Source organism: Rattus norvegicus, chromosome 15 (assembly GCF_036323735.1).
Source record: "Rattus norvegicus strain BN/NHsdMcwi chromosome 15, GRCr8, whole genome shotgun sequence".
In the NCBI taxonomy this organism is placed as follows: domain Eukaryota; kingdom Metazoa; phylum Chordata; class Mammalia; order Rodentia; family Muridae; genus Rattus; species Rattus norvegicus.
This window is the reverse complement of record NC_086033.1, coordinates 54,076,136-54,102,203: the sequence shown is the minus strand read 5'-3', so window position 1 is coordinate 54,102,203 and position 26,068 is coordinate 54,076,136. Positions and strand designations below refer to the sequence as shown.

The window sequence follows — 26,068 nt, the reverse complement described above, 5'->3', positions numbered from 1 at the left end:
ATAGAGAGTGGGTAGAGAAGGGAAGGCAGCCAGCATTGCTCTCTGGTCTGCGTGAGCAAGTGCCCACTCACCACACATTCACAAGATGGAGTGAGTGGTACTCAGAAGGGTTTCCATCTGACATAATGCAGAACGTAGCTGTGCTAGTATTCTCTGTGCAGGCTTTATACTCTGTTCTTCTTCTAATATTTCCTTAACAGATTTACAGGGGCCCTGATACTTCATTCCGGTATTCCAGCCTTCAGCTGAATTGTGAGTATCGATTTCGAGTGTGTGCCATTCGCCAATGCCAAGACCCTGCAGGACACCAGGACCTCGTAGGTCCCTACAGCACCACAGTGTTCTTCATCTCCCAGAGGACAGAGCCGCTAGCCAGCAGCAACAGAGACACTGTGGACAGTGCACGGACCCGGCGCACTCTAAGTGACGAGCAGTGTGCTGCAGTCATCCTGGTGTTGTTTGCTTTCTTTTCCATTCTGATTGCCTTTATCATTCAGTACTTTGTAATCAAGTGAAAATATAACTTTATTTTTAACACTATTACATTTTATTTTGTCATGTACTAAAATTATTTCTGTATTGCTTTTACAAAATGGTGGCATTTAGCACTGGCATTGAGACTATCTATTGAACATGGCTTTGGCATTTTCAGTGCTTCTGTTGTTAGGCTGGCTCTTCATGAAAATTCAGCCACAGAAACATCATTCTGGGGAGGGCTGTTTATTTTGTTCTTAGGTTGGGACTCTTTTCCCAGTTTCTTTCTTTTTTTTCTCTCCCCCACCCCCCACCCCAGATATGCCTTCTAGTAAAACAAACTTTGTAAAGGACACCGCTATGATTGTTCTGACCCATCAGCAGGAGTAAAACAGTGGTAACCGCATCTGTTTGTCTCGAAGGTGATTGCCATGTGAAAATTTCAGAATGACTAGAATTTACACTAACGTTCTCTACGAAACTTGTTGGAGTCTGATGCTGTGAAAGCAATCTAGTGCTATATTTCTACCTCCTCATTTGTCTTAATTGTTTGGTAAGTGGGATTTTGATGAATAACTGGAGGGCTTAGCAAACAAAAACTGGATGAAGGAATCTGAGTGAGAAAGAAGCTTTCTGTTTGGTGAGTGTGGAGTTCTTCCTTACACACACACACACACACACACACACACACACTCTCACACTCACAAGTGAGCCCGAGAAAGCAGACCAGAAGTACAGATCTTTACTTGAACAGCATCTCTTCTTCTTTTTGGGATTTGAGAACAGAGGACTTTTGAATAATAACTAAATTTGAAATCTGTTTGGCCTCTGTTTTCTAGGCCTTGAAACTATGTGTGTGTGTGTGTGTGTGTGTGTGTGTGTGTGTGTGTGTGTGTGTGCACAAGCACATATGTGTACATTGGGTCTATGTGCAGACTGTCAGGTAAGGAGGTGTGTCCACACTCATGACCTGCTCTAGGCTAGCTTTGAAGGACTCCCAATGGTTTTGCAGCATCTCCTATAACTACTGCTGTTGCCATCAGAATTTCTAATCAAACTCAACCTTTTTGTTTGGGGTACCAAATCTGAAGACAAAATTAATTTGCACCAGTAAACTTCAAGCTGCTTTCTTTCTTGAGAAACTAATGTTTAATGTATAATGTCTGTTTGGATACTGTTCCAAATTGTTGATTGCATGTGGGTACCGTTGCATTAGAGCACTTTGCAAATTGCATAGTTCATTAATGTTTGTGAGCTTGCATTTGTGAGTTATTGAATGATCAGATTGAATTTTCTCATATCACATTGTACATCTCGCCTTGATGTCAATGACTGCCAGTAATAATACAGTCTGCAATGAATTTATATGAAATGTTTGTTTTATCACATGTTATCTGTAGACATCTGTATCTAGCTTCTTTAATTTATTATTTGGACTTTAGAGTAGTGAGTCACTAATTTTTAGTTGCTGAGGTCTGCATTTTAGTGATTACTAAGCACTTCTGTCTGTCAAAAAGAAATGTATGTTTTGTACTTTGAAGATCTCTGAAGAATTTCTCTTATAATAGAATGGGCATGTATTGTAATTGTTTTATGTCAAATGATCTGTGCTATAGAAAAAAACATTAACCTTTATTCAAAAAAGAAACGGATAAACTTGGCCTCTCCAAGTGTAAGAAAACCCTGTCACTCTAATATACTATATGTTTACATTTTATTTAATCTCATATGAATAGGGTGATAACTTGTCCCCCAAACAACTGCGCTTACGATTGTTTTCTAGAACTTCTTAAGTGCCACATTTGGCAGTACAAATGAGTTTTGAGTGTCAGAGCCCAGAGATTTCTATAGAGTTGAATGTCTAAAATGGTAAAATGTGCCACACAGTGGCTTATGTTTTTCATAGTAATTCAAATGAACTCCTATTTTTGATAGTAAATGTCATTTAATAGTGTACTTGCCATTTGAGCCTCACTGCAATGTTAGTGCAGAGGAGAAAACAATTTTTAATGTAATCTTGATTTTACCTCATATACTGTACATTCCAAAAACTCAACTTTTTAAAGATTATAGATACACTACCAAACATACCACCTTAAAATTGTATAAGGTTGAACTTCATACAAGTGAAAAAATATAATCTCATAAGAATACATAAACTATGTAGCAAAAGTATCTGTAAAATCCATGGAAAATAAAAGTTGTATCATTCTTTTTTGAGATATGTTTTTTTATTTATAAACAGTTCATCATTTGCTCCCTATATAAGAAAATTAAATATCTCCTCTCTCCCAAGGGGCTTACAACGTTTTCCAAGCACTTGGGGACACATACTCAGTATGCAACTCATTCTAGTAAATTCAAGAATGAAATTAGAAACCCCCAGCACGTGGGAGGCAGAGGCAACTGTGTCTCTCTGAGTCCCAAGCCAGCCAGGGCTACATAGTGAGACCCTGTCTGAAAAAGAAAATTAGTTTAGTTTAGAAGCTTTACCTAATGAGTTATCTTGTCCAATTCTTTGTCTTACTTTCTTTAAATACAGAAAAAGGTGATTCAGGTGTAAAATCCCCATTGGAAAGAAAAGGAAGACAGTTCTCCCCTCTACTTGAGAGACTGAGACAGGAGGATCATTTCGGTCTAAGAGTTAAATGCCACAGTGGGCAACAGAGTCAGACTCTCCCTCAGTTAGGAGTAAAATCCATGACCATTCCTGAATCTTCATCTGCCCAGAACCTTCCTTATTGGTGCTGCTGGGTCAGATTTTCTTGGCTTTCCACTAACACTCAAGCCCCCACAGGACTCCTCTGGGGTTTGTTGGTCTTACTGTCATTGTGTGTGTGTGTGGTACTCAAAAGTCTAGGCTGAGGAAGTGGAGGTCTTTTGGATCAAAACCATCATACCTCCTGGAGGACATCGAAGTCCCATACAGCACTGTGCCTGACTGCTCTCATTTTATACACATTGGATGCAGGTTTTATGCATCAGCCTGAGCATTCCAGCACTTAATTACTAACTCATACAAGCTGTCATCAGCCTGAGCATTCCAGCACTTAATTACTAACTCATACAAGCTGGCACCCTGCCCCCCCCCCACCCGCACACCCCAGCCAGGGGAAAGTGCAGAAGAGCTTATCCCTCCACTCACCTGGTGTCAGGTGAAGTGAGTGTAGGGATGGTGCTCTCCCATTCTCCTTTGCCACCTGCAATAGCTGGCCCTGGGGTCATTAGAGCAGAAAAGCTAGTCCTGACCTCTCGCTGTTTGTAGCACTCAGAGCTGACCCTGCACCTTGCCTGGGCAATACAGTTGGACCTTGCCTTAATGGTGAACATGGGGAAGCTGGGCCAGCCTCCTAAGGGCTGCAGCACTTGGGAGAGTGAGCCCCACACCTTTACTGGGCAGCAGAGTGGAGCTGGCTAGTAGGAGAGCTGACCAATCCAGAGCAGTGCTGGAGAGCTTGTCCTGGTGGTGCAATTAAGGGAGAGCCTACCACACAGGCCCACAATCTGGGTCTGAATTGGTCCACCCCAAAATCTTTATCATTGAGGAATTGTTGGGATGCTTGAAAGGGCCAATCCTGCTGTTCCAAAGCTGCAGGATCTCCTTGACACAGAGAAGCAACAGGATAACAGGAGGAGTCCTAATGGTGAGGAACAGGAGTGTGTGCAAAGTAGTACACTGTGGGGCACAGTGTGACATTCTACAGCTTTCACAATGAGATGTTTTCTATGCTTTATTTTTTTTAAACTATGGCGGGGGCTGGTTTGTTTGGGGGAGGAGGTTGTGAGGGGAGAAAAGAGCAGGACTGTGGTGCATGATGTGAAATCTACAAAGAATCAATAAAAAGTTAAAAAGGAAAACGGAAGGGCTCGAACAGCATAGCCCTAGCTCTACACACCCAGGACATCCGAGCCTGCCAAAGACTTACTGAGGAGGCCTCCTGGCCGACCAGAGGCCTATAGGGACGCTATCTTCTTGCTTTCAGAAGCACAAGGTCTTAAAGGCTGGGCCAGACTTATGTATAATCTTGCCCCCCCCCACCAACACGTCACCCCAAATACCAAGTAGAGAGATGCCTGAGGAGGGGGAGATATCTGAAGTCCTGATCCATTCAGAAAGCCCCCTCATCAGATGACCTGCTGGTAGATGGTTCTAGAACTACCAAGCAGAGCTGATTGGTTCTTAGACTACAGAATGCCAAGCCATTATAATAAAGAAAGGCTACACCTGCAGGCCTGAGGCATGTTTGGATTTCTCCCTATCAGTGAACCACCTGACTATTGATAGGTGATTATCCAAGAAATCTTACAAATATACACTGAATCCTCATTTTGTGAGATGTGCCCATCCGGACAACAGAGAAGCCGCTGACGAGGCAATAGGTTAAAGTCCTGCCTTCTGGTGCACATGGTACTAATACATATTAATTAAATATAGCCAAGTAAGCTGAATAGTATGTAAGACACGGGAGAGAACTCAAAATGGAGAAAGGTAATACGTGAATGGAAGGCACAGTACAGAACAGAAATCGAACCGCTGTGATGTCACGACACCCAGGCAGCCTGCCTAGGGGACACTCGTGGATGAGCAAGCTTCAGGAGAGAACGGAAGAGAGAAGAGACTCAAGGACGGGCAACCTGGAGGCCTAGAAATTCTGAGTCAAGGAAAGGACCACATTGATAACTGAGGACGAGGGAGAGGCACAGAAGCCCAGTCTAGCAAGGGCCAGTCCAAGCCACCAAGATTAAGTGCAGTTAGATACCTGTCTTCTAGGTGCACAAAGACCCTTAAGCCATCTGTCCTACCCCCAACACATAGGGACGGACCCAAAGGTAACAAAACTGACACAACCTAGTGCTCTTTATTTGGCTGCACTGTACTCTGCTAGGGTACTAGCAGGTTCATTTAATTTCTCTTGCTGTGCTGCAGCTAAAGGCTCGGGGAAAACCAACCGTGGATGAAGAAATCGCATTTCTCTTCTAAACGGTTGGGAAGCAGGGAGCCTGGAGACTTGAAAACAAACTCTTGAACTTTAATGAATGTGTGGAAATGATTCAGAAGAAAAACTTATGATATGGGAGAGGAGTCGATCTGTTGTCCAGGAGATGATGAGATGCTTGAGGTGGGTCAAACTGACTCCAGCCTTAAGGGCCACCAGCTTAGTCGGTCCAGTAGAGCCTGGAGGGCAGAGCAGTGTGGTAGTGGAACAATATGGATGTTTTCTTCCAATCACTTCTGGTGTTTTAGAGAAAGTGGGGGAGGGATGTGATTTAGGGCTAATGAACAGAGGGAGATACAGGGCAGGAATTGGAAGAGTGGGGAGTGAATGAGGCCGAGAAGGGTAAATATTCAGATGGCAGATATTGGGCTGAAGCTGAGTCAGTGGTTCTCGATATTCCTAATGCTGAGACCGCTTAATACAGTTCTCCATGTTGTTCTCCATAATATTTTCTGTTGCTACTTCATGACCGTAATTTTGCTACTGTCATGAGTCCTAATGAATACTTGTGTTTTGATGGTTTTAGGTGACCCATGTTGAAAGCTCCTGCTGAGCTGCTAAGGCTGCTTTTTCAGTGAACAGCAACCCAGCGGGAGCATGTGTGAAGCAGACAGAGCACAGCTTAGCTAGAGCGCTGGCTGCCCTCTGGCCAAGCTGTGCGATGAAGATAAAAGGGTGCAGCTGCTCACTAGTCATGCAATTAAGGCTGGGAAGTAGAGGGAAGTGGGTGGGGCTGAGAAGGGTGAGGGACAAGGAGAAGACAGACCCAAGGAGCTTCATGGGATTACATGAAGGATTACAGGAATACCCACGAGGGAAAATGAGCTACAAAGAGCCAAGCAAATATAGGGATGGCGTTCTGGCAAGATGGAAGTGTTGGAGTCCTTAGCTAAGGAGTAGTTTCAGTCCACTGGAGCAGCTGGACGAGATGACCAGCAGTCCAAAAGGCCAAGATCATAAGGGTGGTGGTGTTTGTCCCTGTGTGGTTCTTGCCAGCAGTAGCGAGGAATCTGATCCTTGGGAATGAATGTGAGCATTGAGGGCTGGAGGGGGTGGAGTCTGCTGCACTTTGGCTGAAACAGGTTTTAGAATTGCAAGCTTCTCTACCTTAAGTACGGCTTTCTACAAGTTCATGAGGATTAAACTGAAAACAGAGCCAGATGAGTTGGAGGCTCCCATCAGTATTGTCCTTTTATTGTTGAGGATAGCTTTAGCTATCCTGGGTTTTTTGTTATTCCAGATGAATTTGATTGTTCTGTCTAACTCTTTGAAGAATTGGATTGGTATTTTGATGGGGATTGCATTGAATCTGTAGATCGCTTTTGGCAAAATGGCCATTTTTACTACATTAATCCTGCCAATCCATGAGCATGGGAGATCTTTCCATCTTCTGAGGTCTTCTTCAATTTCTTTCTTCAGTGTCTTGAAGTTCTTATTGTACAAATCTTTTACTTGCTTTGTTAAAGTCACTCCGAGGTACTTTATATTATTTGGGTCTATTATGAAGGGTGTCGTTTCCCTAATTTCTTTCTCGGCTAGTTTCTCTTTTGTGTAGAGGAAGCCTACTGATTTATTTGAGTTAATTTTATACCCAGCCACTTTGCTGAAGTTGTTTATCAGCTTTCGTAGTTCTCTGGTAGAACTTTAGGGATCACTTAAATATACTATCATATCATCTGCAAATAGTGATATTTTGACTTCTTCTTTTCCGATCTGTATCCCCTTGACCTCCTTTTGTTGTCTGATTGCTCTGGCTAGAACTTCAAGAACTATATTGAATAAGTAGAGAGAGAGTGGGCAGCCTTGTCTAGTCCCTGATTTTAGTGGGATTGCTTCAAGTTTCTCTCCATTTAGTTTAATGTTAGCAACTGGTTTGCTGTATATGGCTTTTACTATGTTTAGGTATGGGCCTTGAATTCCTATTCTTTCCAGGACTTTTATCATGAAGGGGTGTTGAATTTTGTCAAATGCTTTCTCAGGATCTAATGAAATGATCATGTGGTTTTGTTCTTTCAGTTTGTTTATATAATGGATCACGTTGATGGTTTTCCTTATATTAAACCATCCCTGCATGCCTGGGATGAAGCCTACTTGATCATGGTGGAGGATTGTTTTGATGTGCTCTTGGATTCGGTTTGCCAGAATTTTATTGAGTATTTTTACGTCGATATTCATAAGGGAAATTGGTCTGAAGTTCTCTTTCTTTCTTGGGTCTTTGTGTGGTTTAGGTATAAGAGTAATTGTGGCTTCATAGAAGGAATTCGGTAGTGATCCATCTGTTTCAATTTTGTGGAATAGTTTGGATAATATTGGTATGAGGTCTTCTATGAAGGTTTGATAGAATTCTGCACTAAACCCGTCTGGACCTGGGCTCTTTTTGGTTGGGAGACCTTTAATGACTGCTTCTATTTCCTTAGGAATTATGGGGTTGTTTAACTGGTTTATCTGTTCCTGATTTAACTTCGATACCTGGTATCTGTCTAGGAAATTGTCCATTTCCTGAAGATTTTCAAATTTTGTTGAATATAGGTTTTATAGTAAGATCTGATGATTTTTTGAATTTCCTCTGAATCTGTAGTTATGTCTCCCTTTTCATTTCTGATTTTGTTAATTTGGACGCACTCTCTGTGTCCTCTCGTTAGTCTGGCTAAGGGTTTATCTATCTTGTTGATTTTCTCAAAGAACCAACTTTTGGTTCTGTTGATTCTTTCTATGGTCCTTTTTGTTTCTACTTGGTTGATTTCAGCTCTGAGTTTGATTATTTCCTGCCTTCTACTCCTCCTGGGTGTATTTGCTTCTTTTTGTTCTAGAGCTTTTAGGTGTGCTGTCAAGCTGCTGACATATGCTCTTTCCTGTTTCTTTCTGCAGGCACTCAGCACTATGAGTTTTCCTCTTAGCACAGCTTTCATTGTGTCCCGTAAGTTTGGGTATGTTGTACCTTCATTTTCATTAAATTCTAAAAAGTTTTTAATTTCTTTCTTTATTTCTTCCTTGACCAGGTTATCATTGAGTAGAGCATTGTTCAATTCCCACGTATATGTGGGCATTCTTCCCTTATTGTTATTGACGACCAGTTTTAGGCCGTGGTGGTCCGATAGCACGCATGGGATTATTTCTATCTTTCTGTACCTGTTGAGGCCCGTTTTTTGACCAATTATATGGTCAATTTTGGAGAAAGTACCATGAGGAGTTGAGAAGAAGGTATATCCTTTTGCTTTAGGATAGAATGTTCTATAAATATCCGTTAAGTCCATTTGGCTCATGACTTCTCTTAGTCTGTCGACATCACTGTTTAATTTCTGTTTCCATGATCTGTCCATTGATGAGAGTGGGGTGTTGAAATCTCCCACTATTATTGTGTGAGGTGCAATGTGTGCTTTGAGCTTTAGTAAGGTTTCTTTTACATATGTAGGTGCCCTTGTATTTGGGGCATAGATATTTAGGATTGAGAGTTCATCTTGGTGGATTTTTCCTTTGATGAATATGAAGTGTCCTTCCTTATCTTTTTTGATGACTTTTAGTTGAAAATTGATTTTATTTGATATTAGAATGGCTACTCCAGCTTGCTTCTTCTGACCATTTGCTTGGAAAGTTGTTTTCCAGCCTTTCACTCTGAGGTAATGTCTGTCTTTGTCTCTGAGGTGTGTTTCCTGTAGGCAGCAGAATGCAGGGTCCTCATTGCATATCCAGTTTGTTAATCTATGTCTTTTTATTGGGGAGTTGAGGCCATTGATGTTGAGAGATATTAAGGAATAGTGATTATTGCTTCCTGTTATATTCATATTTGGATGTGAGGTTATGTTTGTGTGCTTTTTTTTTCATTGTTTTGTTGCCAAGACAATTAGTTTCTTGCTTCTTCTAGGGTATAGCTTGCCTCCTTATGTTGGGCTTTACCATTTATTATCCTTTGTAGTGCTGGATTTGTAGAAAGATATTGTGTAAATTTGGTTTTGTCATGGAATATCTTGGTTTCTCCATCTATGTTAATTGAGAGTTTTGCAGGATACAGTAACCTGTATTCTGTATGACATCTGTCCAGGATCTTCTGGCCTTCATAGTTTCTGGCGAAAAGTCTGGTGTGATTCTGATAGGTCTGCCTTTATATGTTACTTGACCTTTTTCCCTTACTGCTTTTAATATTCTTTCTTTATTTTGTGCGTTTGGTGTTTTGACTATTATGTGATGGGAGGTGTTTCTTTTCTGGTCCAATCTATTTGGAGTTCTGTAGGCTTCTTGTATGCCTATGGGTATCTCTTTTTTTAGGTTAGGGAAGTTTTCTTCTATGATTTTGTTGAAGATATTTACTGGTCCTTTGAGCTGGGAGTCTTCACTCTCTTCTATACCTATTATCCTTAGGTTTGATCTTCTCATTGAATCCTGGATTTCCTGTATGTTTTGGACCAGTAGCTTTTTCTGCTTTACATTATCTTTGACAGTTGAGTCAATGATTTCTATGGAATCTTCTGCTCCTGAGATTCTCTCTTCCATCTCTTGTATTCTGTTGGTGAAGCTTGTATCTACAGCTCCTTGTCTCTTCTTTTGGTTTTCTATATCCAGGGTTGTTTCCATGTGTTCTTTCTTGATTGCTTCTATTTCCATTTTTAATTCCTTCAACTGTTTCATTGTGTTTTCCTGGAATTCTTTCAGGGATTTTTTGACTCCTCTCTATGGGCTTCTACTTGTTTATTTATGATTTCCTGGAATTCTTTCAGAGATTTTTGCAATTCCTCTCTGTAGGCTTCTACTTGTTCTCTAAGGGAGTTCTTCACGTCTTTCTTGAAGTCCTCCAGCATCATGATCAAATATGATTTTGAAACTAGATCTTGCTTTTCTGGTGTGTTTGGATATTCCATGTTTGTTTTGATGGGAGAATTGGGCTCCGATGGTGCCATGTAGTCTTGGTTTCTGTTGCTTGGGTTCCTGCGCTTGCCTCTCGCCATCAGATTATCTCTAGTGTTGCTTTGTTCTGCTATTTCTGACAGTGGCTAGACTGTCCTATAAGCCTGTGTGTCAGGAGTGCTGTAGACCTGTTTTCCTGTTTTCTTTCAGCCTGTTATGGGGACAGAGTGTTCTGCTTTCGGGCGTGTAGTTTTTCCTCTCTACAGGTCTTCAGCTGTTCCTGTGGGCCTGTGTCTTGAGTTCACCAGGCAGCTTTCTTGCAGCAGAAAAGTTGGTCTTACCTGTGGTCCCAAGCTCAAGTTTGCTCGCGGGGTGCTCCCCGCCCACGAGCTCTCTGCAGCGGCAGCAACCAGAAAGATCTGCGCCACCGTTTCCGGGAGCTTCAGTGCACCAGGGTTCCAGATGGAGTTTGGTGTTTTCCTCTGGAATCAGTAATGTGTGCAGCGTGCAGTCTCTTCTGGTTTCCCAGGCGTGTCTGCCTCTCTGAAGGTTTAGCTCTCCCTCCCACGGGATTTGGGTGCAGAGAACTGTTTATCCGGTCTGTTCCTTCAGGTTCCGGCGGTGTCTCAGGCGCAGGGGTCCTGCCGCTCCTGGGCCTCCCCCATGGGAACCCAGAGGCCTTATACAGTTTCCTCTTGGGCCAGGGATGTGGGCAGGGGTGGGCAGTGTTGGTGGTCTCTTCCGCTCTGCAGCCTCAGGAGTGCCCACCTGACCAGGCGGTGAGGTCTCTCTCCCACGGGGTCTGGGAGCAGTGAGCTGCTGCGGGCCAGGATCTGCAGGTGTGGGACTCCCGGTAAACACAGGGAGTGCCGGTCCTAGAGGAATTCTGCCTCTGTGTGTCCCGAGTTCACCAGGCAGGTCACTTGCAGCAGAGAAGGTGGTCTTACCTGTGGTCCCAAGGCTCAAGTTTGTTCGCAGGGTGCTGCCCATGAGCACTCTGCGACGGCAGCAACCAGGAAAGAGAGCTGAATCTTTATGCAACCAGGATCAGCAAGTCTCAGCAACCACTCAGGCTGCTGGCACACTCTTGTAGCATCCTTAATTCCTGCAGCTTCTGGATTCTCTCCGCAGACGGAGGACCCCCTCTCGGTGCCTGGCGATGGTGTGGCATTTTTTATCCCGGGTTCTCGGCACCAGATGTCCCTTGCGACCTCTCGCCAGCAAGAAAACACGCAGGGACATACGAATCCTTGCTGCAGCCAAAACTTTTATTCAATCTTAAGGAGAGCCCCCAGCGCCATCTTGTAATGGTGAATGCTATCCTGGCTTTTCATGTGGGGCGCAGTGGAAGCCAGCGCCATCTTGTGGTGGCGAATGTTATTGCAGCTTTCTACATCTCCCCCTTATTGTTTTACTCGTATGAGACTGGTCTAGGTCCCTGCAGTTACATCCATCTCCTGTGGCTCCTGTCTTAGGTCGTTCCTCTATGTCACAGCCTTATGCGTCGTAGGGTAACCCTATCGCCACAGGGTCCCGTGTCTTAGATTGGTCTGTGCGTGAGGAAAGTTGCCCGTCTTGGGATACCGCAGTGCTGTGTGACAGTAACTGCTAAACAACCTAGGGCGAACTCTATAAAAGAGGCCAGCCAGAAAATGAGTTAGTGGGGAAATCATGATCACCCTATCGCGTACAATGAGGAAACCTCAGCGATGTAGAAGGGCTGATCAAAGAATCATTGAGTCTCTCTCATCCCAGTGTAATGGATCCACAAATCCATGGGGTGCAAGAGCAGAGAACTCAGATGCCGACTAATTAACCAAATTCCAGGGGACACCCCTTGTTCAATGGCCACAAGTGCTTGAGTGATAACGACCTTTTTACGTTTCTGTTGAGATCTGAGTTTGCAAACCAACCATAGCATGAACACTAATCCACAGCATAGGGCTGCACCAAACAGAGCCACTCCCGATAAGTAGTGGGCACCTCATCTGGTTCTCCTCAACTGTTACCACCAAGGGCCGTAGTCAAGCCGCTCTTATAATAAAATTTAGAATTCTCAATTGTTAGTAACTACTCCAAAAAGTTCACTCATTGTGCTTGCCTAACAATAGATTGAGGGAGGGTAACTCCAGACACTGCAGACACAATGGCTGCAGCAGTAATGGCTGCTACAATAGCAGCGAAAGTAACAAGGTCTTTCCCAGGACAGTTCAGGATCAGCCATTCTTCTCTGGAACAACCAGCAGGCAAGAGAACCATGTCTGCGATCTGCAGAACCAGGGCAGAGTTCCCCAGTCCACAGCAGCTTCACGCAGGTAGCATTCCTGTGAAGCTACAGACTGCAAAATGACAACACCAGTTAAGGCAGCAAGAGTCGCCAGGGGAATGAGGGGGGCAAGGGTAATGGAGTCCAGTCTTCTCCAGCAAGCAGCAGTGTACAGAGGGTCTGAGCGTAGGCCACAGTGGGACGGGACACACGCAGCGGTAACACTGACTGCAGCAATGCCAAAATCTGTGATGACAAAAGATGAGGGGGAATCTTCCATATTCCTCTCAGGGCAGAGGAATGACTCCAGGGACCCGAACCACGAGAGCTGAATCTTCATGCAACCAGGATCAGCAAGTCTCACCAACCACTTCTGGCAGCTGGCATACTCTTGTAGCATCCTGTAGAAAAAACACAAACATTCCCTCTCCCCATATAAAATATCTGAACAGGATCATGCCAATACGTGCATCTTTCTATTTCACCTAGGCAGAAGTATGCCTAGTTGTAGGGTGCCATAAACACTTAGAGTGTTCCTTGGCACCCAAATTTTAAAATTGGAAATAAAAGGAGTATTATTAAATAATTGTATAGCATACATAGCATACAGGGATATAACTCCCCCTTTTTATTTATTAAGATACAAACTGTCTAGTATCATTGTCCTCCCTCATTAAGGGGTCCAGGCAATCCAGTTTGAGTTATTAAATGTCCTATAAAGGAACAGTACTTAATGTTCTTAACCACTAAGCCATCTCTCTAGCTCCTCACAAACTTTATTTACCTAAACATAAGCATTAATTAGAAATGTCAAATCTTGTAAATATTGTCCAATTTCAGTCTTACTAGAAATCCCTGAGCTAGCAGGGTGAGGCTGGGAATTGAAAGTAAGCAAATGGAGTCTTCCTCTTTTCATATCAACTCCATTACCATTTTCAAAGAGCTGGGTCTATGGTTTTGTTTAGTTGTCTGAGCCAGAGCACTGAAAGGACAGTGAGTTGTCAGACGATTCACACTGAAATCATCACTCACTGATTTCATGTAGAAAACTTGTCTCTAGTAAAGCATTAAGTAATTGAAATCGATTGTAAACCACAAGCCACACATTGGCTATCAGTATGTGAATTGAAAGCTTGATTTAAAAACAGTGGCTAAAGCATGGAATTTAATAATCTGTGCTGAAGCAACAGAAACTCAAGAGAATAAACAAGTGATCTAATCATATATGTAGCCTTTTCACTAGATGAACCACCTATAAATAAACTACGCGCATTTTCTATGGGTTGCATGTACAAATTTACAGTTTCTTTTTAAAATACTTCTATGACTCTAGCCTACAATTTTGTATTAACACAACTGAAGCTTTATCTCTAATGAGGATGACAAAGTTAAGACCTCTGGTAAGGTGAGGTACTTAGCCAACTAACATATCCTTAGAAGCTTAAAATTAGTTTTAAATATTCTTTTCTGGAGTAGTGCAACAGCTACTCCCCAAATATTAAAGCTCATTTTGAGAGCAAAGGTTTGTAGTAAAAATTTCCATATATACTGAAAGATTTAAAGTTCTAACTTCTTACATTGAAGAAGCAACAAAATTACATAATATAAGGCTATTAGCCATTCTTTTGTAAAAATTTTTAATGATATCACTTTATGGGCTCTCTAAAATTATAAGCAAGCTCACGAAATGAAAACTCAAAATCAATCCTCTAAATCTATCTTGAAATGGCAGTTGGAGTAAACAAACTGGCTGTAATGCTCTCACAAGTTCCAAAACCTCATCAATTCTTCGTAAATCCTGTAACAATCTCTACCTGTTTGATTTTTTCTTAATTACAAATAAGTTTGAGTTAGTCAATGTAACACTGGCAATCCTTAATCACAATCCTTAAGTTCTCCTTGTAACAACAGAGCACAACCACAAGGTCACCTGAGTTCTGAGTACTTGACTAGGCAGCTGTTCTTGGGGCAGTGGAATTAGCATCAAAATACAGTAACTTCAGGGCAAACCACAACTTTGGAAAGCAAAACTCAACCTCCAACAATCTAGTCTCCAAAATCTAGTCTCCAAAACACCAAGTCTATCCTTCATGTTACAAAGTTTGACTGCCAATCCCTACATATGAACGCACGACGGTGTAGTCTCCAATACCTCAACAAAGAGACATTCTAAATTCTTTTAGAAGCCTGGTTTCTAAGAGTTCCATAAAAATATTGTCTCAATTTAGACCTATTTCCCTAGGTTGGCTCATGCCACATGTTGTCTAGAATGACTCCATCCAAATTACCAGTTTTAAGCCAACTTTCTGTTACCAATGTTACATCTTTTTAACCATATCTAATAACTTAAAAGCCAATAGTCCATACCCAAGGCATGTAGAGCATATTTATACATTTAGAACCAGTCAGAAACAAAATTGAAGTGGCTACACATATCTTTAATATTTAGACCAAGCACCATTTTTACCTTTTTAGCTATGATTTTAAGAGAAGCACCTTGTCACCTGTTGAGTCTAATAATCTGCTCATGCAGACGCTCACCCCTGGGCAGCTTCTCCAGCTGACCTAGACACCTGGCTACAGGTACAGGGCTCCAAGGGCTGATTGAAACTGCTTTTTATTCATTTGTTCCTTTTTTTGAAACGAGTTAAAACCAAATCAAGGTGTGAACGACTGGCAGATAAAGTTTTTACCATTTTCTCTTTTGAACATGAAACATAAACCATTTAAGCAACAAGAAACAAAAACCACAGACATAAACTGACAGACATGGACAGCTTGGTGCACCAAGGACAGACAATAGACAAAGAGGGAAAAAACTAGATGGTGTTCCACGAAAGGGACCCACATTCCAATAGGAGTCAGCAGGGAGGTAGGATTTCCCCTTTCCTACCACTTCCACGGTGACCATCCACTCGAGTGGAGTTGATATGGACGATGGATTGTCTCAATTCCTGGACTAGTCCATCAACGTGTTGAAACCAAATTCCTGTAAGATACTGAGATATATTACAGGATATCTGAGCAGCACGACTGACATTCACAAATGGTATGGAAGTGAAACACTACAACTCTGAAGACAAAAGTTTAGAATTGAGATATCCTTTTGTTTGATTCTCCTGAATAAATTTCAGGCGGTCTACCTCTATCAAATCTGATCAGTATGACTCTGTGTAGTTTAAACAAAATTACCAGCCTTGCCCACAAAGGATCCATAACTTTCGGTTTCTTCACAGTGGCTCTCCACCTAGGCCCATATCTTTCTTCTTCATAGCGAGTTGCCTCATCTTCTAAATCCTCTTCCTCAGAGGGGCTAAGCTCGTCTGTTTCTGAACTATCAAGCTCCAAAGCCTCTAACTCCTTTACCAGATAAAGGCTTTTCCTTTTCAGAGCTTTCTTCTCCTTTCTCTATTTCTCTCCCAGGGCGTCTTTTCCCCTATCTCTTGCTTCCTCAGATCTGAAGTCTTTGGAAGGGTCTGTTTTCTTACTTGTACCTTTTTTCTTTGGGTTCTTTAATCTTTTATCCCTCTCTGTTTCTGACATGCTGTCTTGTAACTCCCCTAGCACTCCCTGTCCTGCTATCACTGTCGGGCGGCATTTCCCATCTTCTAGGCACGACTTCTGACGGTGCCTAGCAGTGGCCGCAAAATCAAAAACCAAAAGAGAAAAAATGAGGGCTGCTAAAACGATAACAAAAGCCTCCGCCACATCTTCTAATGGGGGAGAGAAGTGAAAGAGATCAAGACCAAACATATCTCTCAGAGCTTACCCTAGACACTGCAGTTCTGAATCCTCTCCGCGAGCGGAGGCTCTCCTTGGCGCCGGCGATGGTGAGGCGTTTTTACCGGGTTTCGGCACCATATGTCCCGCGCTATCGTCTCGCCAGCAGGAACACACGCGCAGACACCAGGATCCTTCTGCAGCAAAGTGTTTATTACATCTTGAAGAGGAGAACCCGGGGCCCCAGCATGCGCAGCTTATATACACCCTAGCGCGGCGCATCCACACCTGATCAGTCGCTTACCCATGATCTCATAGGCACGCCCCGGAGTGGGCAAAGACCTGGCACGAAGACACTCTTGCACATGTGCACACAGCTAACTTCCTGAAAGGAAGTTGGGCTGGCGCGGCGGAAGCCAGCGCCATCTTGTGGTGACGAATGTTATTGTGGCTTTCCACACCAACCTGTATCATGATGTCAAAACCAATTACAATCTTAGGGGCAATTCTCATTTGAAACCAGTAACTGCATCAGTTAGACAAACCACAGATTTAGCTCACAGGTCAACCAAAGTGCTTATACCAAACGATGGCCCTGAATCATCACATCACTGTCCATTAATCAATTCAAGGAAGAAACATAAGCAAGGCAGGAACCTAGAGGCAGGTACTGAAGCAGAGACCATGGAGATGCTGGCTGGTTTCCCTGTCTTGCTCAGCTACCTTTCTCATACAATCCAGGACCTCCTGCTCAGGGATGACATTGCCCATAATGGCCTGAACCCTCCCACACCAATCCTTTATCAGGAAAATGCCCCACAGGGTGCCTTCATGCCAATCTGATGGAGGAATTTTCTCATCTTCCTCTTCCTAGACAACCCAGCTTATATCAGGCTGTCCAAAAACAAACAAACAACAAAAAAATGAATAAAAAACACCCCCCCAAAAAAGAACAAAAAACAAAATGCAAAAAAAGCAAAGAACTAGCCAGTACTCTGGGCATGTCTTTATAGTAACCCTCATGTTCTCAGAAACATTAATTTCTATGTTTTTTATATCAAAACATTAGATTGGGTTCTTGAGATTGAGCCATTTTATTTCAAGGCCAGGAAATCCTGTTTGTTTGCACCTAGACTCTATTTAGCTCATTTCTCTCGCTCATAGTTTTTCAGAGACAAGGACAGAAGTTCAGGTGACACACTCTTCCCAGACACCTGTGTAGGCAGACTCCTCACACAGTTACTCTTTCAACATTCCATGCCCAGACAAGCAAGTGTTTTACTGCTATCCTTCCAGCCCTGGCCACTCAGTCTCCTCCAGTTCCCAAGACATCTTCAACCCTGGCTTTCATCCATCACCAACAGTCATAGTGTGCTTACAGCCTGCACTGATGAGTTCTCTCGGCCAGGCGTTTGCAGGCTACACCACAATACCACTGCTCGTTTTTAATGCTCATCTACAAGTTTTGAAAAATCATGATTTTATTTGATGTGTATGGATGTTTTGCCTACATGCATGTATGTGTGCCATGTGTGTGCCCTGTGCCTGAGGAAGTCAGAAGGCTGCATCAGATTCCCTGGAACTGGACTCACAGGTATGTCCCTAGTGGGTGTTTTGAAACCCTGCAAGCACAACCTTCAAGTGCTGTTAACCACTGAACAATTTCTCCAGACTTACCACTGCTTTTTAAAAGATTTATTCTATGTTTAAAATTACACAAATGTGTGTGTGTGTGTGTGTGTGTGTGTGTGTGTGTGTGTGTGTGTGTGTGTAAGGGGGTGTATGCACAAGAATGCATGTGCTAGCACAGGCCAGAGGTATTGGATCTTTCTAGAGTCAAGCACTTTGGCTGCCAGATGTGAGTCCTCTGGAGAGTACATACCCCTAACCACTGAGCCATCCCTTCAGCCCCTTACTGATATTTATTACAACAACAAGCTGTTTTAGGATACTAGGCTCTATTCTAGTTATCTGTTCTGCACAAAAGGCCATTTTCCTCATGTCAGGGTCGAAATAATGTACCATTACCTCGGGTTCTTTGAACTGGAGAGTTTGGGTTTGTTGGCTTGTCCCGTGCATAGCTGAAGACGTCTAACAACTGAAATGGATTATCTGAAAACACAGAGGGACTGGCAGCAAAGAAAACTCATGCTGTTGGAAGATGCTTGGTCATTGTCAGCACATGCAGTCGTGGTCCCTCTGCCCCTCCATCAGGCTAGCCTATTAGTTGGATATTAGTTACTCCTCTGTTGCGGGGACAAAACACCACGGCCAAAGGGAACTGGAGGAAGAGAGAGTTCATTTGGGCTTATGGTTTTAGTATCCATCACGCCAGAGTGAGAGGCCCGGTGGCAGGAGCAGGAAACTGAAGAAGTCATAACCTCAACCACAAACATTACACCGGAGGAGCGAACTGGAAGCCGGTGGAGGCTGTGGATGCTCAAAGCCCGCCTCCAGTGACGGACTTCCTTCAACAAGGCTACACACCAAAACCACACTACTAACTCCGCCTCCAGTGACGGACTTCCTTCAACAAGGCTACACACCAAAACCACACTACTAACTCGGAGTGAGTGTTCACCTGCCTGAGCCAGCGGGGACGATTCTAATTTAAAGTACCTCAGATCCTCCCTGTGAGTCTTTAAAAATTTGGTGTTCTTAAGTCACCGGAAAAGCTGCATGAGCTCTCGCCTCTGAGGATCCGGACACCTTTGCTGTGTTCCATGGGATAACACGCCACTACTGCTGGCCAAGTTTTACAGGGAGTTATTTTCCAACACAAAGGGAGGAACTGAAAAGAAGTCACAGTCCCACGTTGTTGGCATTTTGTCTAGGCTCCGCCCCACAGTTACTTGGCAACAGCCATATGAACCTGACTCACTATAAACAGTGCTGCTTGCCCCTCCTCACTCTCTTGCTCTCTTCTCTTCTCTTGCTCCTACTCCCCCCTCCCCATGCCTTAAATAAACTCTATTCTATACTATACTGTGGCTGATACCTCGGGTGGGAAAGGATTCCTCAGCATGGACCCGCAGAGGCACCTCCCTTCCCCAACACCACACCACACCTCCTACAAACATATCACTGGCTTATCTTTTTATAAAACACAACACACACAATCTTCCAGAAAACCACTGTTGTGATGCCTTAGTGTAAATTATTTCCAGTTTGTTGTGTGACTAACGAGTTGTCAAAGTATTTTAATTTTCAAGTATGGATACTTTGCCTAACTCCTGTTTGCACTGTTTTTGTTGTTGTTTTGTTTTTCTTAGATGACTTTCTGTTCAAAGGGCACACTTAATAAGATTTACGTTTTCAAATTTTTCTATGACTCAAAATGGGGTACATGTTGACAAATGCTCCAGGTTAAACACTGTGAGTATCAGTTAGGTCAAGATTTTGTCGGCGAGCTCTGCATTCTTCTGAATTTGTGTGTCTCCTGTTCCGTCAACTAGTTTTTCTGTTGAATGTTTAGGGGTTTTGCCTGCACTCGACTTTGAACCTAAGTGATTTTATGCGTTTTTTTCATACTTCCGGTAGCTTCTTCTCTAATGGTTTCGACTGGGACACCCAATACTATGCTAAATAGAACTGCCAAGAGCAAGCGCCCTCTGTTCTCTGTCACAGAGGAAATGACTTAGTTTCACCACTAAACTTAATGGTGACTATGAACATTTTGTGTGTCACATCTATTGTGGTCTCTCCCCATCCATTCCTGGTTTATTGGGCATTTGTAGTTTGAATTAATGATGATTATCTAACTTTGGCATTAAAGTAATGCTAACCTCTCCTTCAGTTTTGGAATATTTCACAGGAGGGGGTCCATATTAACAAGATAAGGGTGCTCAAATTCTAAATTTTGGTGAGGGTGTATTTAAACTATGGCACATATCTACCTGATTATTATAGCTTTATACTATAACTCTAAAACTCCAACCATGTCGATAGTCCAACTATACTCTATTACAATATGTTAACTTTTCATTTCCCTTTTTATTATTCTTTGATATGTTCATACAATGTGTTTGACCATGCTCACCCTCCCTCAACTCCTTCTAGCTCAACTCTTTCTCTGACTACCCAATTTTATGTCTCCTCCTCCTCCTCCTTTTCTTCTTCTTCTTCTTCTTCTTCTTCTTCTTCTTCTTCTTCTTCTTCTTCTTCTTCTTCTTCTTCTTCTTCTTCCTCTTCCTCCTCCTCCTCTTCCTCTTCCTCCTCCTCCTCTTCCTCCTCCTCTTCCTCCTCCTCCTCTTCCTCCTCCTCCTCTTCCTCCTCCTCTTCTTCCTCCTCCTCCTCCTCCTCTTCCTCCTCCTCCTCCTCCTCCTCCTCCTCCTCCTTCTTCTTCCCTTCCCCGCCTCCCTTGTAAATACCCAAGTCTAGTTTTGTGTTGTCCATATATTCTCTGCTGTGTGGCCTTCTACAGAGTCTGATCAACTTACCAGGGTCAACAGGTTTTCTTAAAGAAACCTGATTCTCCATCAATCCGCAGCTATCAGCTGCCAGTAGCTCAGCATCTGGAGGTGGGACATGGCCCATTCCTCTCTCGGTGGTGGGAATTGATCTGGCTTGAGCTCGCACAGGTCTTATGCGTGCTGTCACAAACACTGTGAGTTTATATGTGCCGCTGCCCTGCTGTATACAGAACACGTGAGGTCATCCTCTGCCTGTGGCTCTTACACTCTTCCATCCCCTTTTCTGCAGTGCCCCCTGAGCCTTGGGAGGAGGGGTGTGATGTAGGTGTCCCATTTCAGACTGAGAATTCCAGTCTCGTACTCTCCCAATCTTGACCAGGTGTGGGTCTGTTTCAATTGCCTTCTATTGAAAATAAAAAACTTCGGCAATTAAAAAAATTATTTATTTTATGTGCATAGATATTTCAATGGCATGTTATGTTAATGTACCACATACGTGCCTAGTGCCATTGGAGGTCTAAAGAGTGCCATTTCCTTGGCACTGGAGTCCAGACAGTTATGAGCATCAGTGTGGGTGCTGGGAATTGAACCTGGGTCTCTTGGAAGAGCAGCCAGTGTTCGTAAGTGCTGAACCATCTCTTTAACCCCAAGAGCTTTTTACTACTCCTCAAATACTTTATAGTTCACTTTAGGGTTTTGTTTTGTTTTATATTCAGAGAATAATCTAGCAAGATATTTATTAGAGTATCAATGAATACTGTCAATATTCTAACTAATTTTATTTTTCATGGAATTGTAAGTTAGAAGAACAAGAGATAGCAATTCAACGTTAGATAGTTGTACAATTTATAACTGTTTGGATAGAAGAAAACCTATGTCGCTACAAATAGTCATTGTGATTTTTATGAAATTGCAGGTCATTAGGATAGGATGAGCTTCTCTCCCATATTCATGAGCATTCCATAAGCAGTGTTAAGATGTGGCTCATAGGTGTGGCTTTACTACTCTATCTGGTTAGGCACCTGAGAGTGAATAGCATAGATGATGTAAGTGATGAGAATGAAGGCAGACATTTGTGACAAGCTATGTCACTTTCTCTGTCATATTAACTAAAAACCGTGCTGAATTAGGAAGGTTTATCTGAGCTCCAACTATGATTTAAATGTGATTATAAACGATAGATATTTTAATTTTTGAAGCATGGTTTTACATAGCTCAGCTTGGTCTTCATGTTTATATATACATCTTGTCTCTCTATAATATATGTATAATTAGACAAGGATGACCTATCTTTTCTGATCCTCCTGCCTCAACCTCCTAGTGCTGGGACTACAAGAGAGTACCACCATACTCTCTATGTGGCACTGGGATTTGGCGTCAAGACTCTGCATGGTAGGCAAGCACTCTGCCGCCTGAGCTACAGGCTAGCCCTCTGGCTACCCTCCAGTTCGTATGTTCTTCTCTCTTTATTCTAACGCCCGCTTGTGATGCAGAGAAGATGAAGAAGTAGCTGTTGAAGCTTCCTTTTTGTAGTGGAGTTGCCTTCCTTTTCATTACAATTGTCTTCATTGACAAAACTCGGTAGACGTGAGTTGTTTCACACACTGCAGAATCTTTCATTCCCCTCATAATAGAACCGTTTCTTCCTGTCACGTGCTGATCAGTAGTCTCCCGTTTGTTTTTGTTTTTGTTTTTGTTTTTTTTACTAAGCCCCCACCCCCCGCATCCACCCCCAGCCCTCTCTCACTCACCCAGAATTCCTAACTGAGGTAGCAGACAGCCAGGGACCTTTAACTTCACCTTGCCAGACGATGGCAGCAGAGCACCACGCAAGCACACGAGTGACCCAAGGACCGGACGCAGAGTGTGCTTTTCTGTCGGAAAACCACTGATAGCCAAAAGGAACACCTTTTTAGAAAGGAGATGCTTCGCTCTGTAGGCCTAAAAGCATGATACTATCTGGGAATCCTCTGAGAAAGTTGATTTTCTAAAGGGATTTTAGGATCCCTTCAAACAAAGACAAAATAGAAAACTATTGGCTCTTGATTAGTACAAGGGTCGGGCGGGGCATTCGGTGTTTCTAGAACCAGATAAAAGGAAAATCCAGCTACTGCCTTCAAATAATAGTTTCTATATAAAGCTCATTGCATTTTCTTGTTTCGGACAGCTTCCACTAACTTAATACACTCAATGAGAATTCAGGAAACCGAAGAATTTAGAAGAATTGTACTGGCGTCCCAGTCAATCCACGGGTTAGCTGTGATTTTAAGAAAGACAGACCTGCCATTCCAAAGGAGACTTTATTCCTCTGCCCCTCCCTGTGTTGGTCCCTCTTTCTTTGGTTGCTTCTGCCTTCTAAAGGGCAACCATACTAGTGGGCTCCATCTAAGTTCACAGTGTAACCTTATGGAGAGAGAGCTTGCTGCCTTGGAGAACGTGAATTCTGTGCTGTTCACTTTGTAGCTGTGTGACTTCAGCCCCCGGACTTAAGTCCTTGGCATGCTCCATATTTCTTTGAAAGGTCGCTATTATTATGTGTTTGAGGCTAACTGAAAATATGGGAGCATAAAAATATACAAATAAATTATAGTAATAAAATCAGCATTGTGGAATTTTCCTGGTCAATAATTGTCCATGAGTATTTAAAGTTTACAAAGCAGACAGACAGATAGACAGACAACAACAGCAGCAACAAAGAACTTCATAATTTTTTTTCTCTTGAGTGAAATACAAATAAAATAGGAATGGGGAGAGACAATCTAACAGACTATTTTGTTTAACTCTCTCATTTAGTGACTGGGGGTTAAGAGCAAGGACCGGACAGCTCTAGTCTTTAGGATGACATCTGCCATCCCTTCTGGCTGCAATTGGGTGTGTTGATCTGAAGGAACCTCCTTAGCCTCCATCGGACAGTCCACTGCCTGAGATTTCACCATTGTAGCTTCTGGTGCTTAAAGCTTTAGGATGGGGTCCTCAATGAAGATAAGGAGGTGCTTGGAAGAATGTGTGGGTCTGGAGAGGAGTGTGAAGACACTGACTGAAGACAGCCTTTAGGAAATGCATGTCCAAGTCCTTCTAGTCCCCACAGTTACCACCAGTAAGTAGCAAGGAGGGGTCACTGGCAGGTCCCAGATATCCTCCCCCTCATCTTCCTCCTCCTCCTCCTCTTCCTCATTTTCATCCTTCTCTTTCTCTTTTTTCTCTTCCTCTTCCTTCTCCTCTTTATCTTTCTCCTCCTTCCCTACTTTTCTCCCCCTCTTCCCTCTCTGTCTACTGCTTCGGCCAAATAAACAGATAAACACATATAAATTGATAATAAAATGATCAAACTGTCTTAAAACATAACCACAGACACATTGATTGCTTCTTAACTACCATTTTGAAGGAGGTGCTGCATTTTTCCTGTTAATCCTGTGGTTTTTTTTTTACTATCGATTGGGAGTAGCAGTGGGATTAAGGTAAGGGCAGCAGCAGACTGTTCTGCTGTTGTTTCTGATCTGCTTTTCTGCCTGGGAGAGAGCATTCACAAAAACTCTGAAAAATCATCACAGCTTTTCTGTTATTAATCTGTGCTCCGTTTCCAAAAATCAATCGTAATAGTGCCCAAGGTTTTTTGTCTGCAAGATTAGTGCCAGTTAAATGGCTCAGCAATTAAATTCTCTGCTGTATAGGCCTGGAGACCTGAGCTCACTGCCCAGAACACACACACACACACACACACACACACACACACACACACACACACAAACCTCAGAAAAGGGCCAATGAATTCTTCCTACCTCAGTATATTAAAATTTCTACTGCTGTGTTTTATAAAAAAGAAGAGGAAGCCAGGGATATATTTGGTAGAGTGGGGTGTGGTGCAGTAGAAGGGGGTACTTCTGCTAGTCTATGCTGAGGCATCCCTTCTCCCCAGGTACCAGCCAGGTGATGGGTAGAGTATAGAATAGAGTTTATTAAGCACTTGGGCAGGAGAGATGAGGAGGGAGGAGAGACAGAGAAAGGCAGAGAGAAAGAGAGAGAGAGGGAGAGAGAGAGAGAGAGAGAGAGAGAGAGAGAGAGAGAGAGAGAGAATAGGCCTGCCATGAACACACGGAAAGGAAGGAGGAAAGGGAATGGGGGAAAGAAGGCACAGAGAGGGAAGAAAGTAAGAGAGTTATTAGCCCAAAACCTTGAATTACCCAAGATACAATCCACAGACCACAGGAAGCTCAAGAAGGACGACCAAAGTGCAGATGCTTTACTCCTTCTTAAAAGGGAGAACAAAAATATTCATAGGAGGTGATATGAAGACAAAGTTTGGAGCAGAGACCCAAGGAATGGCCATTCAGAGCCTGCCCCACTTGGCAATCCAACCCATATACATACAGCCACCAAAACAAGACACTATTGCTGATGCCAAGAAGTGCATGCTGACAGGAGCCTGATATAGCTGTCTCCTGAGAGGCTCTGCCAGAGCATGTCAAATACAGAGGTGAATGCTTGCAGCCAACCATCGAACTGAGAATGGGGGTCCCCATTGGAGGAGTTAGAGAAAGGATTGAAGGAGTTGAAGGGGCTTGCAACCAACAGAGCTCCCAGGGACTAAACCTCCACCCAAAGAGTACACAGGAATGACCCATGGCTCCAGCTGCATATGTAGCAGAGGATGGCCTTGTTGGGCACCAATGGGAGGAGAAGCCCTTGGTTCTGCCAAGGCTGGACACCCCCAGTGTAGGGGAATGTCAGAGCAGGGGGGCAGGAAGAGGTGGGTGGTTGGGTGGGAGAACACCCTCATAGAAGAAGAGGGAGAGAGGATGGGATAGGAGGTTTATGGATGGGAAATTGGGAAAGGGGATGCTATTTGAAATGTAAATAAAAAAATATCCAATAAAAAAAGAGAAAGTAAGAGTTTAAGAAAGTAAGAGAGATAGGAGGGGGCAACAGCCCCTTTTATACTGAGTCACGCATACAAGGCTGTTGCCAGGTAACTGTAGGGCGGAGCCTAGAAGGAATGCTAACATCTACCACCTAAAGCAAGGCTGGTTTGAAGTGATCTGCTTAGTGGATATGAAATAATAGGTCAGTCTAAAAATTTTATTATTCCAAACTTTATTGAAAACAACTCTTTTGGGTTTTTTTTGTTGTTTTTTTTTGTTTTGTTTTGTTTTTTTGTTTTTTTTTTTTTGTTTTTGGAGCTGGGGACCGAACCCAGGGCCTCGCGGTTGCTAGGCAAGCGCTCTACCGCTGAGCTAAATCCCCAACCCCTGAAAACAGCTCTTTAATATGTTTATAATATTTCAATTTAGTAAGTGTAGCATGATTAGGAACCTTCAGCAATTGTGAATTGTGGTTGCCTGTCAACAGAAAATAAACCATTA

General features: G+C 43.1%; 1 protein-coding gene across 8 annotated transcripts in view; it reads left to right on the top strand.

The window, feature by feature from the left end:
* Positions 1–2,694, top strand: part of Fndc3a (fibronectin type III domain containing 3a) — a 177,454-nt gene extending 174,760 nt beyond the window's left edge. For all 8 annotated transcript variants that reach the window (XM_006252298.5, NM_001412039.1, XM_006252297.4 and 5 more), the window contains one exon: positions 201–2,694. In XM_006252298.5, the coding sequence (XP_006252360.1) occupies positions 201–515 (315 nt within the window). In that variant the 3' untranslated portion in view covers positions 516–2,694. The remainder of the gene's footprint in view (positions 1–200) is intronic.
* The last annotated feature ends 23,374 nt before the right edge of the window (positions 2,695–26,068 follow it).